The 13,090-nt window shown below is 44.9% G+C and overlaps 2 protein-coding genes across 5 annotated transcripts in view; both read left to right on the top strand.

The window, feature by feature from the left end:
• Positions 1-84: 84 nt before the first annotated feature.
• On the top strand, positions 85-4,829 carry stambpb (STAM binding protein b). 3 transcript variants are annotated; one of them, XM_019888511.1, is made up of 10 exons: positions 85-218; positions 1,258-1,475; positions 1,561-1,636; positions 1,709-1,804; positions 1,872-2,238; positions 2,580-2,704; positions 2,978-3,115; positions 3,662-3,774; positions 3,864-3,963; positions 4,159-4,829. In XM_019888511.1, the coding sequence occupies exons 1-10, from the start codon at positions 93-95 to the stop codon at positions 4,213-4,215; spliced, it is 1,416 nt and encodes a 471-aa protein (XP_019744070.1). In that variant the 5' UTR covers positions 85-92; the 3' UTR covers positions 4,216-4,829. The 3 variants fall into 3 exon arrangements, with proteins under 3 accessions (XP_019744070.1, XP_019744071.1, XP_019744072.1); XM_019888512.1 differs by having other exon boundaries at positions 106-218; positions 1,229-1,475; XM_019888513.1 differs by having other exon boundaries at positions 106-218; positions 1,250-1,475.
• Positions 4,830-5,494: 665 nt separating this feature from the next.
• The window catches only part of ppil2 (peptidylprolyl isomerase (cyclophilin)-like 2), a 10,480-nt gene continuing 2,884 nt past the window's right edge, over positions 5,495-13,090 (top strand). The window contains exons 1-14 of one of the 2 annotated variants that reach the window (XM_019888493.1): positions 5,495-5,650; positions 5,848-5,897; positions 6,509-6,554; positions 7,431-7,493; positions 7,571-7,622; positions 7,956-8,007; positions 8,118-8,209; positions 8,345-8,434; positions 8,512-8,587; positions 8,662-8,822; positions 9,603-9,678; positions 10,313-10,419; positions 11,951-12,040; positions 12,991-13,024. In XM_019888493.1, coding sequence (XP_019744052.1) covers positions 5,619-5,650; positions 5,848-5,897; positions 6,509-6,554; positions 7,431-7,493; positions 7,571-7,622; positions 7,956-8,007; positions 8,118-8,209; positions 8,345-8,434; positions 8,512-8,587; positions 8,662-8,822; positions 9,603-9,678; positions 10,313-10,419; positions 11,951-12,040; positions 12,991-13,024 — 1,021 coding nt within the window. In that variant the 5' untranslated portion in view covers positions 5,495-5,618. Of the gene's footprint in view, positions 5,651-5,847; positions 5,898-6,508; positions 6,555-7,287; positions 7,334-7,430; positions 7,494-7,570; positions 7,623-7,955; positions 8,008-8,117; positions 8,210-8,344; positions 8,435-8,511; positions 8,588-8,661; positions 8,823-9,602; positions 9,679-10,312; positions 10,420-11,950; positions 12,041-12,990; positions 13,025-13,090 lie in introns of both variants that reach the window. The other variant, XM_019888494.1, reaches the window with a different exon arrangement.

Raw genomic sequence — 13,090 nt, forward strand, 5'->3', positions numbered from 1 at the left:
CTTAGACGTCGACGGTATACGGCGCATGCTCCGTGACATCCAACCACATCCGCCCCTTCTTTCACGTAACAATGCGTCATCTGTAAGTTGTTATGATTGCGGAAGTGTTCGGATGTCGAGTAAGCGCAGTTCCTTCCATCAATCAGGCTTGCGAGTCCGTAGTTGGATCTCGATTTAGGCTCGATATATGTAGGGTCGCCGTTTTACCTCGCGACCAGGTAAGAAGTAACCAGAACGCCGATGCGAACGTTTCGTTCTTCTTTCTGGTCCGTTTATGTCGAAAAATAGTAGCCAGGTTAGCTACACGCGGCTAACGCAACATCACTGGCATGCAGTCCTCTGACTGTGTAAAATTTGACATTTCGCAATACTATGAAAGAGAAAAGTAGCTAAATTGAATATGGGACATATCCATACACCTCCGACTGTTGTGCTATTATTACATGACGTTTGAACTAACCTTGTGTCGTTTGTCACACACGAAAAGTGGCAATTAAGTGAGACTTCAAATTCCAATTGTGTTTTTACACATCCAGCAGTGGAAAAAGTGCCATTCAAGGTCTGTTATTGTAAAGGTATCAACTTCAAACACTTTAGCTGTCGAGTACATTACATTTGAACAGGGTTTCCCATTGAGCCAAGGCTCACATTTCACATTACCCAAAAACCCCTCTGGACATCACCAAACGAAAGTAGATTAAAAAAAATGATGATCTCTTCTCAATTTACTGACAAGTTTACTAAGTCCATGTGGAATCTGGCTTTGTTCAGTTTTTCTGGTGTATGAATGGCAACAAGTGGAAACAACACTTTGTCCCTTTGAGTTATGTTAAATTAATTTTAGGGGGATTTTGGGGGGAAAATTGTTCACCCTAATCCCAAATATGAATGCTCGGTTATGAATGCCGCAGCTATCAAATATGTTCGTAATTAAATGTTAAACAGATTATCCAATCAATTAATCGAGTAATATGATTTGAAAAACAAATTTCTAACCTCGTTAAAGTGCATGTAAGGTAGAGATATTATTTTTCCTCCTCTTGAGTTTGCTAATCTCACATTCTGCTGTAGTAACTGCGACTTTGAGTGTATATGGCTCGAGTGATGTTTGTAAAAATGAGCGCTATAGGTGGCCCCCATGTGGGGGGAAAAATGAACCCCGTGAAATTTTGAGGCAGACAGTTAACCTTTTATTGAATCATTTGAGCTATTGAATTCATCGTTGCAGCCCTGGCCTTCATGTTTGTAGTGTTCCAGGTTGGGGCCGCGGCCATGGCGGACCACAGCGACATCAGTCTGCCGCCGGAGGAGCGCGTGCGCATCCTTACCAAGAAGGGGAGCTGGGTGGACATCAATGACGAGGTGCCCCTGCGCCGCTACTTCCGCTCGGGCATGGAGATGATCCGCATGGCCAACATCTACGCCGAGGAGGGCAGCATTGAGCGGGCGTTCGTCCTCTACAATAAGTACATCACGTAAGAGAAGCTTCCCCGAGACAGTGTGGAGGTGTTCCCCAGGGATCTTGACCTTCTCATTGTCCCCCCCCCCTTCCCCACATAGGCTCTTCGTAGAAAAGCTTCCCAAGCATCTAGATTATAAAACAGCGAATATTCCAGAGAAAAAGGACACGCAAAAGGTACGCACAAAATGTCTCTCTCAAACTTTTTTTTTCTTTGCTTGCTTGCCTCTCATTCCTTTTGTCCTGCAGAAATTGAAGGACGTGGCTTTTCCGCAAGCTGAAATCCTAAAGAAAGCACTTCTCAAGAGATTTGAACAAGACTATGATCAGTATTGTGTCAAGAAGGTAAAGATAACTTTTCGAAATATTGGAAGTGCATCGACCATTTCATATGACGCCGTGGCCCTTCCAGAAAGCGGAGGAGGAGGCTCTGGCTCTGCAGCAGTCGCGCCAGCGGGCCCTGGATGCCGAACGGGAACGCGTGGCCGAGATGCAGCGGCGGCAGCAGGAGCAGGAACAGTTCAGCGCCTTTGAGGAGATGATCCGGCGGCAGGACCTGGAGCGAGAGCGCCAACGCGTTCTCCTGGAGTTCGGCCAGCCTTCGGCGCCTCCCCAGGACACGCCGCTCATCCCAGGCATCATGGGCCCACCCGCCATCTCGCCCGCGCCGCCGCACAGCCCCCGCGACGCGGCCGGGAACCACCCTCCCTCGTCCGCCGCCCCGCCCAGCTTCGACCGTTCCCTTAAGCCCGGCTCGCTGCTCAGCCCCGGGAACAACGGTGAGTTTGTGGCTAGAAAGAGATGATTTCTGTCGAGCGCCCAACGTGACGTGTCTGGGAGGAAAATGTTTTGAATTGTGGTCGATCATGTAGCCTTAAGACACATTCTTAATTTGAGAACAAAAATGCAAATTGTGGTCAAAAACTGAAAACGATTATATTCGAGCTATGACTAACAAGTCTTTTTAGAATTGATTACGCCATCAAATCCTCTCGTCATTGTGTTCATTTTTCCGACAACAATCACGTCACTTTACGCTCGCACTTAGCGAGTGTGTGATGTCTACAACCGTGCGATCCTTCTTTTTTTTCCCCCCTAATCCTCAACCCGCTGTCGGCAGACCTGACGGTGGATGCCCTCCGCCAGCTACTCGTGCCGTCGGAACTGTGCCGAAGTTTCCTGCGGCTGGCCGAGGCCAACACCAGCCGGGCGGTCGAAACCTGCGGCATCCTCTGCGGCAAACTGGTCGGTACAGTGAGCCTGAAAGGCTCTCTGTTCCGCTCTTCAGGTGTAAAGGACATGAAATGTGATGTAGATTAGGTGTGTGTGTGTGTGTGTGTGTGTGTGTGTGTGTGTGTGTGTGTGTGTGTGTGTGTGTGTGTGTGTGTGTAAACTTGGCATGACACTTCTGCTACTTGGCAATACATTGAAAGCAATATATTTTGTTATCTTTTTTTCTTCATTTTACAGTCAACGGCTAAAAGTCTGACCGAGTCTTGCCACTGTTTGACTTTCCAGACCAGAAACACATTCAGCGTGACGCACGTCATCGTTCCCAAGCAATGCGGCGGCCCCGACTATTGCGACACGGAGAATGAGGAGGAGCTCTTCCTCATACAGGACCAGTATGATCTCATCACCCTGGGCTGGATCCATGTGAGTCAAGCCCTGGACCAGAAATTCTCTCGGTGCAGTCGTACTCCAGCGCAAACGGGAAAAACCTGTCGCACCGACATTCGCGTTCGCCTCGTGAAGCACGCCGCACAGGCAAGGACTTTGATTTTGAGGAGGAGTGTCGCGGCCAAGCTAACCTACTTCCTGTCACTAGTGCGGGAGTCCAGTCCTGTTTAAAGTCGGGACAAAAACAAACTAAACATCAAGATGGCGAGGAAGTTGGAGCATATCAAAATAAAAGCAGGGACAGAATTTGGGTTTCAAGATTTCATCATGTCAAAGATCACAATCACAAGTATTCCATTTGATGTATTCATTTATATTTGTAAATGAAATAAAAAAATAATTACTTGTTTTGGTATTAATCTATTTATTTATTTGTGTTATATTTTTTTCATAGTTTGTTTTATTGCATTACATTTTACGTGTGCATTCTAATTGTTTTTCCTTTTTTTATATTATGACATTTTATTGTTTTATTGTTATGACTCATTTCAACTTTGTTTCCCCCTTCTCTTATCTTTATAGACTCACCCAACGCAGACGGCGTTCCTGTCCAGCGTGGACCTGCACACGCACTGCTCGTACCAGATGATGCTGCCTGAGGCCATCGCCATTGTCTGCTCGCCCAAGTTCAATGAGTGAGGCTTGCCTAGCAACAAAAAAAAACAAAAACAAAAAAAACGAACGTTTGGCTGGACCAAAACACAAAACCATTCGTTTCTTCCAGGATCGGCTACTTCAGATTGACAGATCGGGGAACCAATGAGATCTCCTCGTGTAAGCAGAAGGGCTTTCACCCTCACAGTAAAGACCCGCCTCTATTTACCGTGAGTACCCCGCGACGACTTGAGCTCCAACTTCAAGTTAACCCCAAAAAAAAAAAATGCCAATTACACTTGGCGCACGCAATCCATTCACACTAGCGTGTCATCGAGACACCTGGGAACAGTTTTACATTCTGAAAAATGCAAAATATGTCTCCTTGCTGTGGAATGAATTTGTGTCTCTTTCCTTGAACGCAGCATGCCGGCCATGTCACCATCTCTAACGACGCCGTCTCCGTGATGGATTTGCGGTGATTTGAGGATTTTTTTTTTCCCCCCTTTCTTTTCTTTCCTCCTCCTCCCGTTCCTCCTGCGACGACACTCTAACTGTTTTATCACACCGGAGAGTTTTTATTTGTTTCCAGGATTTGTCTTCATATCGTTCTGTGGACTAGGAGTGTTTTCCGAGGGGGAAAGAAACAAAACAAAAACAATCGAACAACATCGTCATTATCTCACTCGTGTTCACTTTGGTGTCTGCGTTCTGAATGTGTTTGTGTTGTTCTCCAAGTTTCCGCCTGACTGATTTAAGTGCCGAGGGCGACGACGTGGATGACATTGGATGTTCAGACTGCAAATTTGATTTGCTCAAGGCGGTTGGAACTCAGGTGCAAACCCATCAAACATCTCAAACTTTTTATTTTTGGAAAGGCATTCGTCAAAGCTTGTGTTCCTCGTGTGTCCTCGCTTCAGAAAGCGTGAATGTACAACTCCACTAAGCTTCCCGTGCCTCGTTCCCCCCCTCTCAAGAGTTGGTTTGCGAGCCTCGTGTTGAGATCATTGTGGACAGTTATAGCCCACCCGTGTGTGCATATGCAAATATCTTCCATTGATAAAATGCCAAGAGGAAATAAAATAACTGTACATGAGTTGGGCATGTTTGTCTCCTTGCCTCTGTCAAAAAACGTGTGAATTAACAATGTTTACATGCTTAACAAAACATTTTGTGAATTTTTTTTTTCTCCCCAAATATATACTGATTGTGTGTTTTGGTTCGTATCAAGGATAACTCACTCAGTCTGGACACTGTCTTTGAAGTGAGGATTTGATGAGCACATACATAGCAATATATGGCGTTAGGTTAAACATTATGCAATATTTTTCAACATTATTTGAATAAGATAACCCAAAGAAAATTACAATATATGTAAAATAGTTTGCATAAAAATGTTAATACTAACACGGTTGACGATATGTACATACTCAAAATGATCAAAACTATATTTTTCACTGTAATAAATTGTACATACTCCGAAAGTACTTAAAAATAATTCCCAACACTCTAATTACAAAAACCATCAAAATGATTCCAAATATATTTTTGCACTATAATAAATGATGTACATTATCATTAAAAATAGGGCAATCTGTCATTTATTTAACACACATAAAATAATTTGTAATAATGAATCACTTGCGTGGTCAAACAGATGGGACCTCTGTTCGTGATTAACAACCGCGCTAAAAATAATTCAAAAGCTAAAAAAACATTTTCAAGTTTAAACAGATGGGGGCGTTTGAGTGCCTTCCTGATAAACGAAGGATGACGAAGAAGAAGAGGATGCGCATCAACATCCGCATCTATCTCTCACGAACACACTGAACTCTTGTGTGCGAAAAGCATTCTTCGGCGCATTTGGCTACAAACAGACGCAAACATGGGGAAGCGGCAGCACCAAAAGGACAAAATGTACGTTGAAATTGATTCTAATTACGATCGATTATGTGCCGTCACCACAGAGGCAAAACTCGCCTCTTGTTGCTAGCTTCCGTGGCTAATGCTAACAAACGAACCATTACGAGCGCTATGTCTAAATTGTGCCGATTCGAGCCCATTTCACAGTCACAAATGTTTCTGTTTTTTCTTATTCCCTTCCACCCACACAGGTACATCACGTGTACAGAGTACACCAACTTCTACGGAGGCAAGCGCGCAGGTAAACGTAGTCTTGAGATGAGTTAAATTCACTTTTAAAATGAAAACAATTTTTTCATTTAGGGGTGACTTATTGCATTTGATCTACTTGAATACTCATCTGCGATTGGCTGGCACCCCCAGTCCAGAGTGCACCCCGCCTCTTATTACAAGACTTTTTTTTCTCGTAAGAATCAACTTGAGACTTGTACTGGTAACAAGAGGTCTAGAAAAAAAAACTACTATTTTTAATTTGTGAAAATTTTGACTTAAATCTCATATTTTGACTTGGATAAATACAATAACATAATAGCAAACTCAGGGGAAAAATGAATTGATTCTCATGAAGTTTTTTTTTTAAATAAATCAAGATTATTCTTGATATAGTCTAATATTTTGCCTTTCTTTTCCTGAAAAAGTAAAATGTTGTTGACACTAAAACAAATTTTAAAATGTTTTATCGGTAAAATATAACTTTTTTCCTCAAAATAGCTTTTTTAAAAAAAAATGTCGATACGTATCACGTTAACCATTTGACTCAGCAGTGACATGCCATCGTTGTTTTCACTCCATTTCTACGATGTTGAATATGGAACGATTAAGTATTGTGTTTTGTTTTGTTTCGGCTGTCAGAAATCCCGCAGACAAACTTCAGACGGCTTCCGTTCGACCACTGCAGGTGAGTCATTTTATTTGATTCGAGCCGATTTCAAATGTTTCTGTTTTTTCTTATTCCCTTCCACCCACACAGGTACATCACGTGTACAGAGTACACCAACTTCTACGGAGGCAAGCGCGCAGGTAAACGTAGTCTTGAGATGAGTTAAAGTCACTTTTAAAATGAGCACAATTTTTTCATTTAGGGGTGACTTATTGCATTTGATCTGCTTGAATACTCATCTGCGATTGGCTGGCACCCAATTCAGAGTGGACCCCGCCTCTTATTACAAGACTTTTTTTTCTCGTAAGAATCAACTTGAGACTTGTACTGGTAACAAGAGGTCTAGAAAAAAAACTATATTTTTAATTTGTGAAAATTTTGACTTAAATCTCATATTTCGACTTGGATAAATACAATAATATAATATTAGCAAACTCAGGGAAAAAATGAATTGATTTTTTTTTGATTGAAGTTTTTTTTTAAATAAATCAAGATTATTCTTGATATAGTCTAATATTTTGCCTTTCTTTTCCTGAAAAAGTAAAATGTTGACACTAAAACAAATTTTGAAATGTTTTATCGGTAAAATATAACTTTTTTCCTCAAAATAGCTTTTTTAAAAAAAATGTCGATACGTATCACGTTAACCATTTGACTCAGCAGTGACATGCCATCGTTGTTTTCACTCCATTTCTACGATGTTGAATATGGAACGATTAAGTATTGTGTTTTGTTTTGTTTCGGCTGTCAGAAATCCCGCAGACAAACTTCAGACGGCTTCCGTTCGACCACTGCAGGTGAGTCATTTTATTGACGGGCTTTTGGTTGAAATGTACACGGAAGCAGACACGCACACTCCAACCTTGAAGCATTTTTTTTTGTCTTCCTCCTCAGCTTGTCCCTTCAGCCATTTTCTTATCCGATGTGCACTGCCGATGGCGTCGTCTTTGACCTGTTGTAAGTCTGTTCACTTTTGGATCGCGAACAGATTTTATTTTTTAAATTGGTTAAGATGGGTCCTCTTTCTCTTTTAGGAGCATTATTCCTTGGATCAAGAAGTATGGCACCAATCCCATATCTGGGGAGGTGACTTGAAACATTTTGTGGAATATGCTGAATCCCTCCACATTCACAGTTCGGATTCACCAACTCACAACGTTTAAAAAAAAATCTATATATACCTATATATATAAATTGAAAGCAAAAAAAAAAGTTAACCTTAAAAAAAGACTTGATTCTTGTAATATTTTGACTTTTTCCTTGGGTAGGGGGGGGTCATACCTTTCCATCGTGTTTATTATTGAATCGTGAGAAATGTTTTTTTCTATGCAGAAACTGGAGGTCAAGTCGGGAGGGGGGGGTCATATCTTTCCATCGTGTTTATTATTGAAATGGTGATAAATGTTTTTTTCTATGCAGAAACTGGAGGTCAAGTCGCTCATCAAACTCAACTTTTCCAAGAACAATGAAGGTAATCATCAACAATTAAACTATTTCTGAATGTAATACAAAAAAAAACGTGCTGTGTGACCCCCACCCCCGAATTCATTCGGCGATGCCTTTTCCTTGTGTTTTCACCAGGCAAATATCACTGTCCCGTTCTGTATTCTGTCTTCACAAACAACTCTCACATCGTCGCCAACAAGGTCACTGGCAACGTCTTCTCTTATGAGGTGAGTCACAACACTACACACACTTAAAAAACAAAAACACTATTCATAAATGAAAAATGCCCATATATTTGCGGAAAAAAATACAAGGGATTAAGAATCAAATGGTAGACGAAAAAACACAAACGATTTGTTCAGGCAGTGGAGCAGCTCAACATCAAGACCAAAAGTTTCAAAGATCTGCTGACCGATGAAGAATTTACCAGAAAAGACATCATCACGCTTCAGGTGGGCTTTTTTAAAAGTGTGTCATTTGAAATGCTCATTGGCGAGAACCTCGCCGATCATCAAGTTCTCCCCGCTAGGATCCGACCGACCTGGACAAGTTCAACGTCTCCAACTTTTTCCACGTGAAAAACGACCTCAAAGTGCTGGATCCCGGTCAGATGTGCACCAGAGCTTCGATTCTTGTACGCATGCTAAAAATCACACTAAGGCTCTTTGTTGTGATCCAGACGAGGAGAAGGCCAAGCAGGACCCATCCTACCACCTGAAGACCACCAACCTCGAGACCCGGGAGACCCTGGCCGAGCTTTACAAGGACTACAAGGGGGACCAGCTGCTGGCCGCGACCATGAAGGAGCCCGAGGCCAAGAAGACGGACAAGCTCAACACAGTAAGGACATTGACGAGACACCGAATTTGGCTCCAATTCCAATTTGGGGCTTCTTTCAACCCAAAAGGCGGAAGCTCCCCCTTTCCTAAGCGCATACTGTACAGTTTTCAATGACCAAGAGGTATTCGTTTAACTACTGTATTGGCCTGAATATAAGACGGTGTTTTTTTGCATTGAAATACTGTAAGACTGAAAAAGTGGGGGTCGTCTTATATTCGAGCTGGAAGAAGTGGCTGGGGAGAGGGAAGGCTGGGCTTCCCTGCTAAAGCCGTTGCCCCCGCGACCCGAACCCCAGATAAGTGGTAGAGAAGGCATGGATGAGAGCATGTCTTAACGTTCACGTGGCTGTGAAATGCTTCACTTTTTGCAGTCGATACATTCAAAGTATGTGATTCTTTGCTGGAGCCTCGCTCCAGGCGCACTTAGGTGCGGGTTGATGATAAAAGTCCATCAAATAGGAGCCAGGTGTCTTGAATGCGGGTGCCTCCTCGGAGGGAGTGAAGCCAATGTAGGTCTAGACGGTGCCATGCGCGAGCTAGCGTCTGCACGAAGACGACCTCACGGATTTACTTTCCCAATGAAGATGATGATTCGCGCCGCTCAGTGAATATTTGGAGGCATCAAGAGCGTGCAATCAGCTGTCCCAGTCTTTGGCTTTCACGTGACGCTCCCCTTTTTGCAGAAGTGCAAAATGCGTGTTTGGGTCGAGCCGACGACGTCAGTGGCAGAGTCAACGGAATGTTGCTCATTCAAAAGTGGAAATGAATGTTTGTCCTTCAGGCTCACTACTCGACGGGCAGAGTCGCCGCCTCCTTCACGTCCACGGCCATGACGCCGGCCACCACCAACCAAGCAGGCAAGTCAACTTGAGCTGGAAAACTCGCTCACGCTCTCTACTTGTGTGGAAGTTGTGATACTTGTGGAAAGAACACTTCCTTCATGTGGGGTTTATTTTTTGGTTGTTATTGTTATTTTGTTCCCCCCTCCCCCACCCAAAAAACAAGACGCTCCCTAACCCCGACTGAATTAATGCCATCACACCACTGCGTGCGCGTGCCGTCTTATTTGTGGCCCCAGACTTTCACAATGACAGTACCCTAAAACATGGGTGTCAAAGTCCAGGCCTGGGGGCCAGATCTGGCCCGCCTCACCATTTTATGTGGCCCGAGAAAGCAAATCAAGCATGTCAAATTTCATGCTTGCTAAAGTCTGAACCAAAATGTCAAATTGTCATATGTAATCCACAAATAACAGTCATTATTTATCCATCCAGAGTTATCCATCAATTTGTTGTGCGCCGTGTATGTAATCTATGGAGGTGATTCAACATTTCTATGGTTTCCCAAAATTCATAACGGCCCTCCAAGGGAATCCGTAACTACAAAGTGGCCCGTGACAAAAAATGAGTTTGACACCCCTGCCCTAAAACATGCAAAACAAGCGCACGCCTTGCAACGAGGATTCTGATATGTTGTGCGTGTGTGTCACAGACGCCATCTCAGACGACACGGTGCGCTACAGCTACATCAAGAACAAAGGTTACGTCCGCCTGCACACCAACAAAGGAGACCTCAACGTCGAGTTACACTGTGACAAGGTATTTTTTTTTTTTTTTTTTTAACGATGAGTTATCCTTTCAGGCAATCCGGATGATGCTTGCCCCCCCCCTCCCCCAACGTTCTATTTCCGTCCCGCTGTTTAGGAATTAATGAGCGGCGCTTGCATGTCGCATAGTCTCTCCATCACACAAATCCTCAGCTCACCTTCCTCCGCGTTTCTCGGACCCGAACCGACCCAGCCGCACGCCCCGCCTCGCCGAAAAGGACATGTGACAAACCCCTCCGGCTCCGCTCGTCGGACACGCCAAAAGCTGACCTCAGAATCGACGTTTCCGCGGATACTCCTCAACCGAGACTCGCTGTCATATTTCGGTGAAAGGAAATAATCGTAGAATCGACGTTTCCGCGGATACTCCTCAACCGAGCGAGATAAAATAGAACTCGAGGTCTGGCTGACAAATCCCATCGCTGCGGCCTGACTCGCTGTCATATTTCGGTGAAAGGAAATAATCGCAAGTATTGTTGCAGAATTTCATTAAGCCGGGCCTCGGTGTTCCCCTGCAAATCGGAGCCGTCCCGCGAATCGCGAAAAACCAAGACTAATTGTCAGTGTATTTCAAGCGAACTCTTTCTTTCTTGAGCCGGTCAAGCGAGAGCATTGTTCAAGGCTCACACAATATTGCGTCTTATGGAGCCACACAAACTACCAAATGAAAGATTTGATTGTCTCCTTTCATCGCACACGCAGAAAAAAAATGGTTCTGCCGTATTCCATTTTTCAGGAATTGACTAGACATCATTTCTGCTTCGCTTCCAAAAGACACATATCGGAGTTGGCCCCACTGTGCCGATCATTTGGGAGCCGTGGCCACTGTCATCGTGGTTTTGCGCCGCAAGGAGCTCGGCCCAATTCAAGCGAGAGAGTCTTTAAGCGTGTGAACGGGCGTCACAGGCCAACCTCGTTCCCGCGCTTGACATCGCCGATCACAATTCCCGTCGCGTCGCAAAAAAATTGATGGCTGAGCATTTCGGAGCTCAAACTCACGCACAAAGGCGCCCGCAAACGCAAAGAGTCCCATTCAGGGAGCCGACGTGGAGTTTTCCGCAGCTGGCCTTGTGCTTTGAAGACGAACAAGAGGCGAGTGTTGTCAAAAGGCTTTGACGCCTCGGGGGGGCACTTCAATGTGACCTGAATGACGTCAACGCCGCTTGCTCTTTTAGGAAGCGAGCTTCTCGTCAGACAACCGCACTTGACCTTGTCGCCAAGATAAAAGGTTCTTTGAACACAAAATGAAATTGTCTAGACAAAACGTTTCGTACAGTGATTGGTAATTGCGGGTTCAGGACCAAAAATTGCCGGGTGGGTTGCCGACAGCGACTGAGGTAGACGACATTGAGGTACAGGAGACAGATGGCGAACACGCAACCCCGCGCAGCTCTGCTTACCGTTTGCATTTGACATGATGGCGTTTCCCACAGTGCACCCTCGACAGCGTCAACGCAATGGACGTGACGCTTGACATATTTCAACGCGACTGAATTTTCAGCATGCGCCTTGTGCTTCCTCAGATTCCCAAAGCGGGCGAGAACTTCATCGGCCTGTGCAAAAAAGGCTACTACGATGGCACCGTCTTCCACAGGTCCATTCGGAATTTTATGGTAAGGACGCACGCGACGAGCCACGCGGTCTTTGCCCAGCTCCTATCCGCATCCCATTTGTCCAACTAAAACTCAAGCCTCATGCGGAGTCAAAAGCCAAAGAATAGAAATGCGTTTGAAGACCAGTTTGAAGGATGGGCAGCGAGGTGGCAAGAGAGGGAGCGGCAATGAAAAAGGCTCCATCCCCTCTGAGGCTCCGCTTGTTTCTCGGCACCTCTGGTCCGCAGACCCTCGGCACCGGGCGGCGGCTTAAGAGGCGCAGGAGCTCCAAGGTGGGGCCGGCCCATTTCAAAATTGGAAAACAAATCAGAGGATCTTGAAAAGAACTCGAAAATGCGGAGCCAGTGACACGGGATGCCAAAGTAGGAGTGATGCGCTCCCTATTACGAGTCCCAGTCAAGAGGCGAGCAGCGGCATTCTGGAGCAACTGGAGACACTTCATGGAGGATTGGCTGACTCCAAAGTGTGCTCGAGTCATCCGGCCAAGATGTCGACCGACAGCGAGATAACGAGGCAGGAAAATGCAAGGCTTTATTTCTGGAAAGCCCTTGCGAGTGTGTACGTTTTCCAATGATGGCTTCTATAACATTGCTTGGAAATCACAATGTACCATCCATCTGTTCATGTTTCTTAGGGGCTTACTTGTGCTCGCGGGAGAAATAACACAAAAACATTTTGTTGGGCTTGCACATATTGCGGTGCACTTTAAAGGTGATTTGCCGATAAAAGCTGCCCTCTTTCGAATTGCGACTACAGAAGAAGGAGCCACTTGAATCTTTTCTGAGCAAGTCACCGGCTCAATGGATCAATTTCGAAGAAGGAGGACAGACGAGTTCTTGTGGTCGCCACAACAGACCACTTCTGTACTGCCTCTAACTTGGAAAAAAAAAAGGTTTGAAACATGCGGCATAACTTTTTTTTTTTTTTTTTTTTTGCTCTCTCTCTTCCAGATTCAAGGAGGCGACCCGACCGGCACGGGCACAGGTACCATCGCCGGCAAACGCGGAGCCTTGCGTCACACCCCTACTTCTGTGTTCACTCCCCACCCCC

Source organism: Hippocampus comes, unplaced genomic scaffold (assembly GCF_001891065.2).
Source record: "Hippocampus comes isolate QL1 unplaced genomic scaffold, H_comes_QL1_v1.1 scaffold128, whole genome shotgun sequence".
Taxonomy (NCBI): Eukaryota; Metazoa; Chordata; class Actinopteri; order Syngnathiformes; family Syngnathidae; genus Hippocampus; species Hippocampus comes.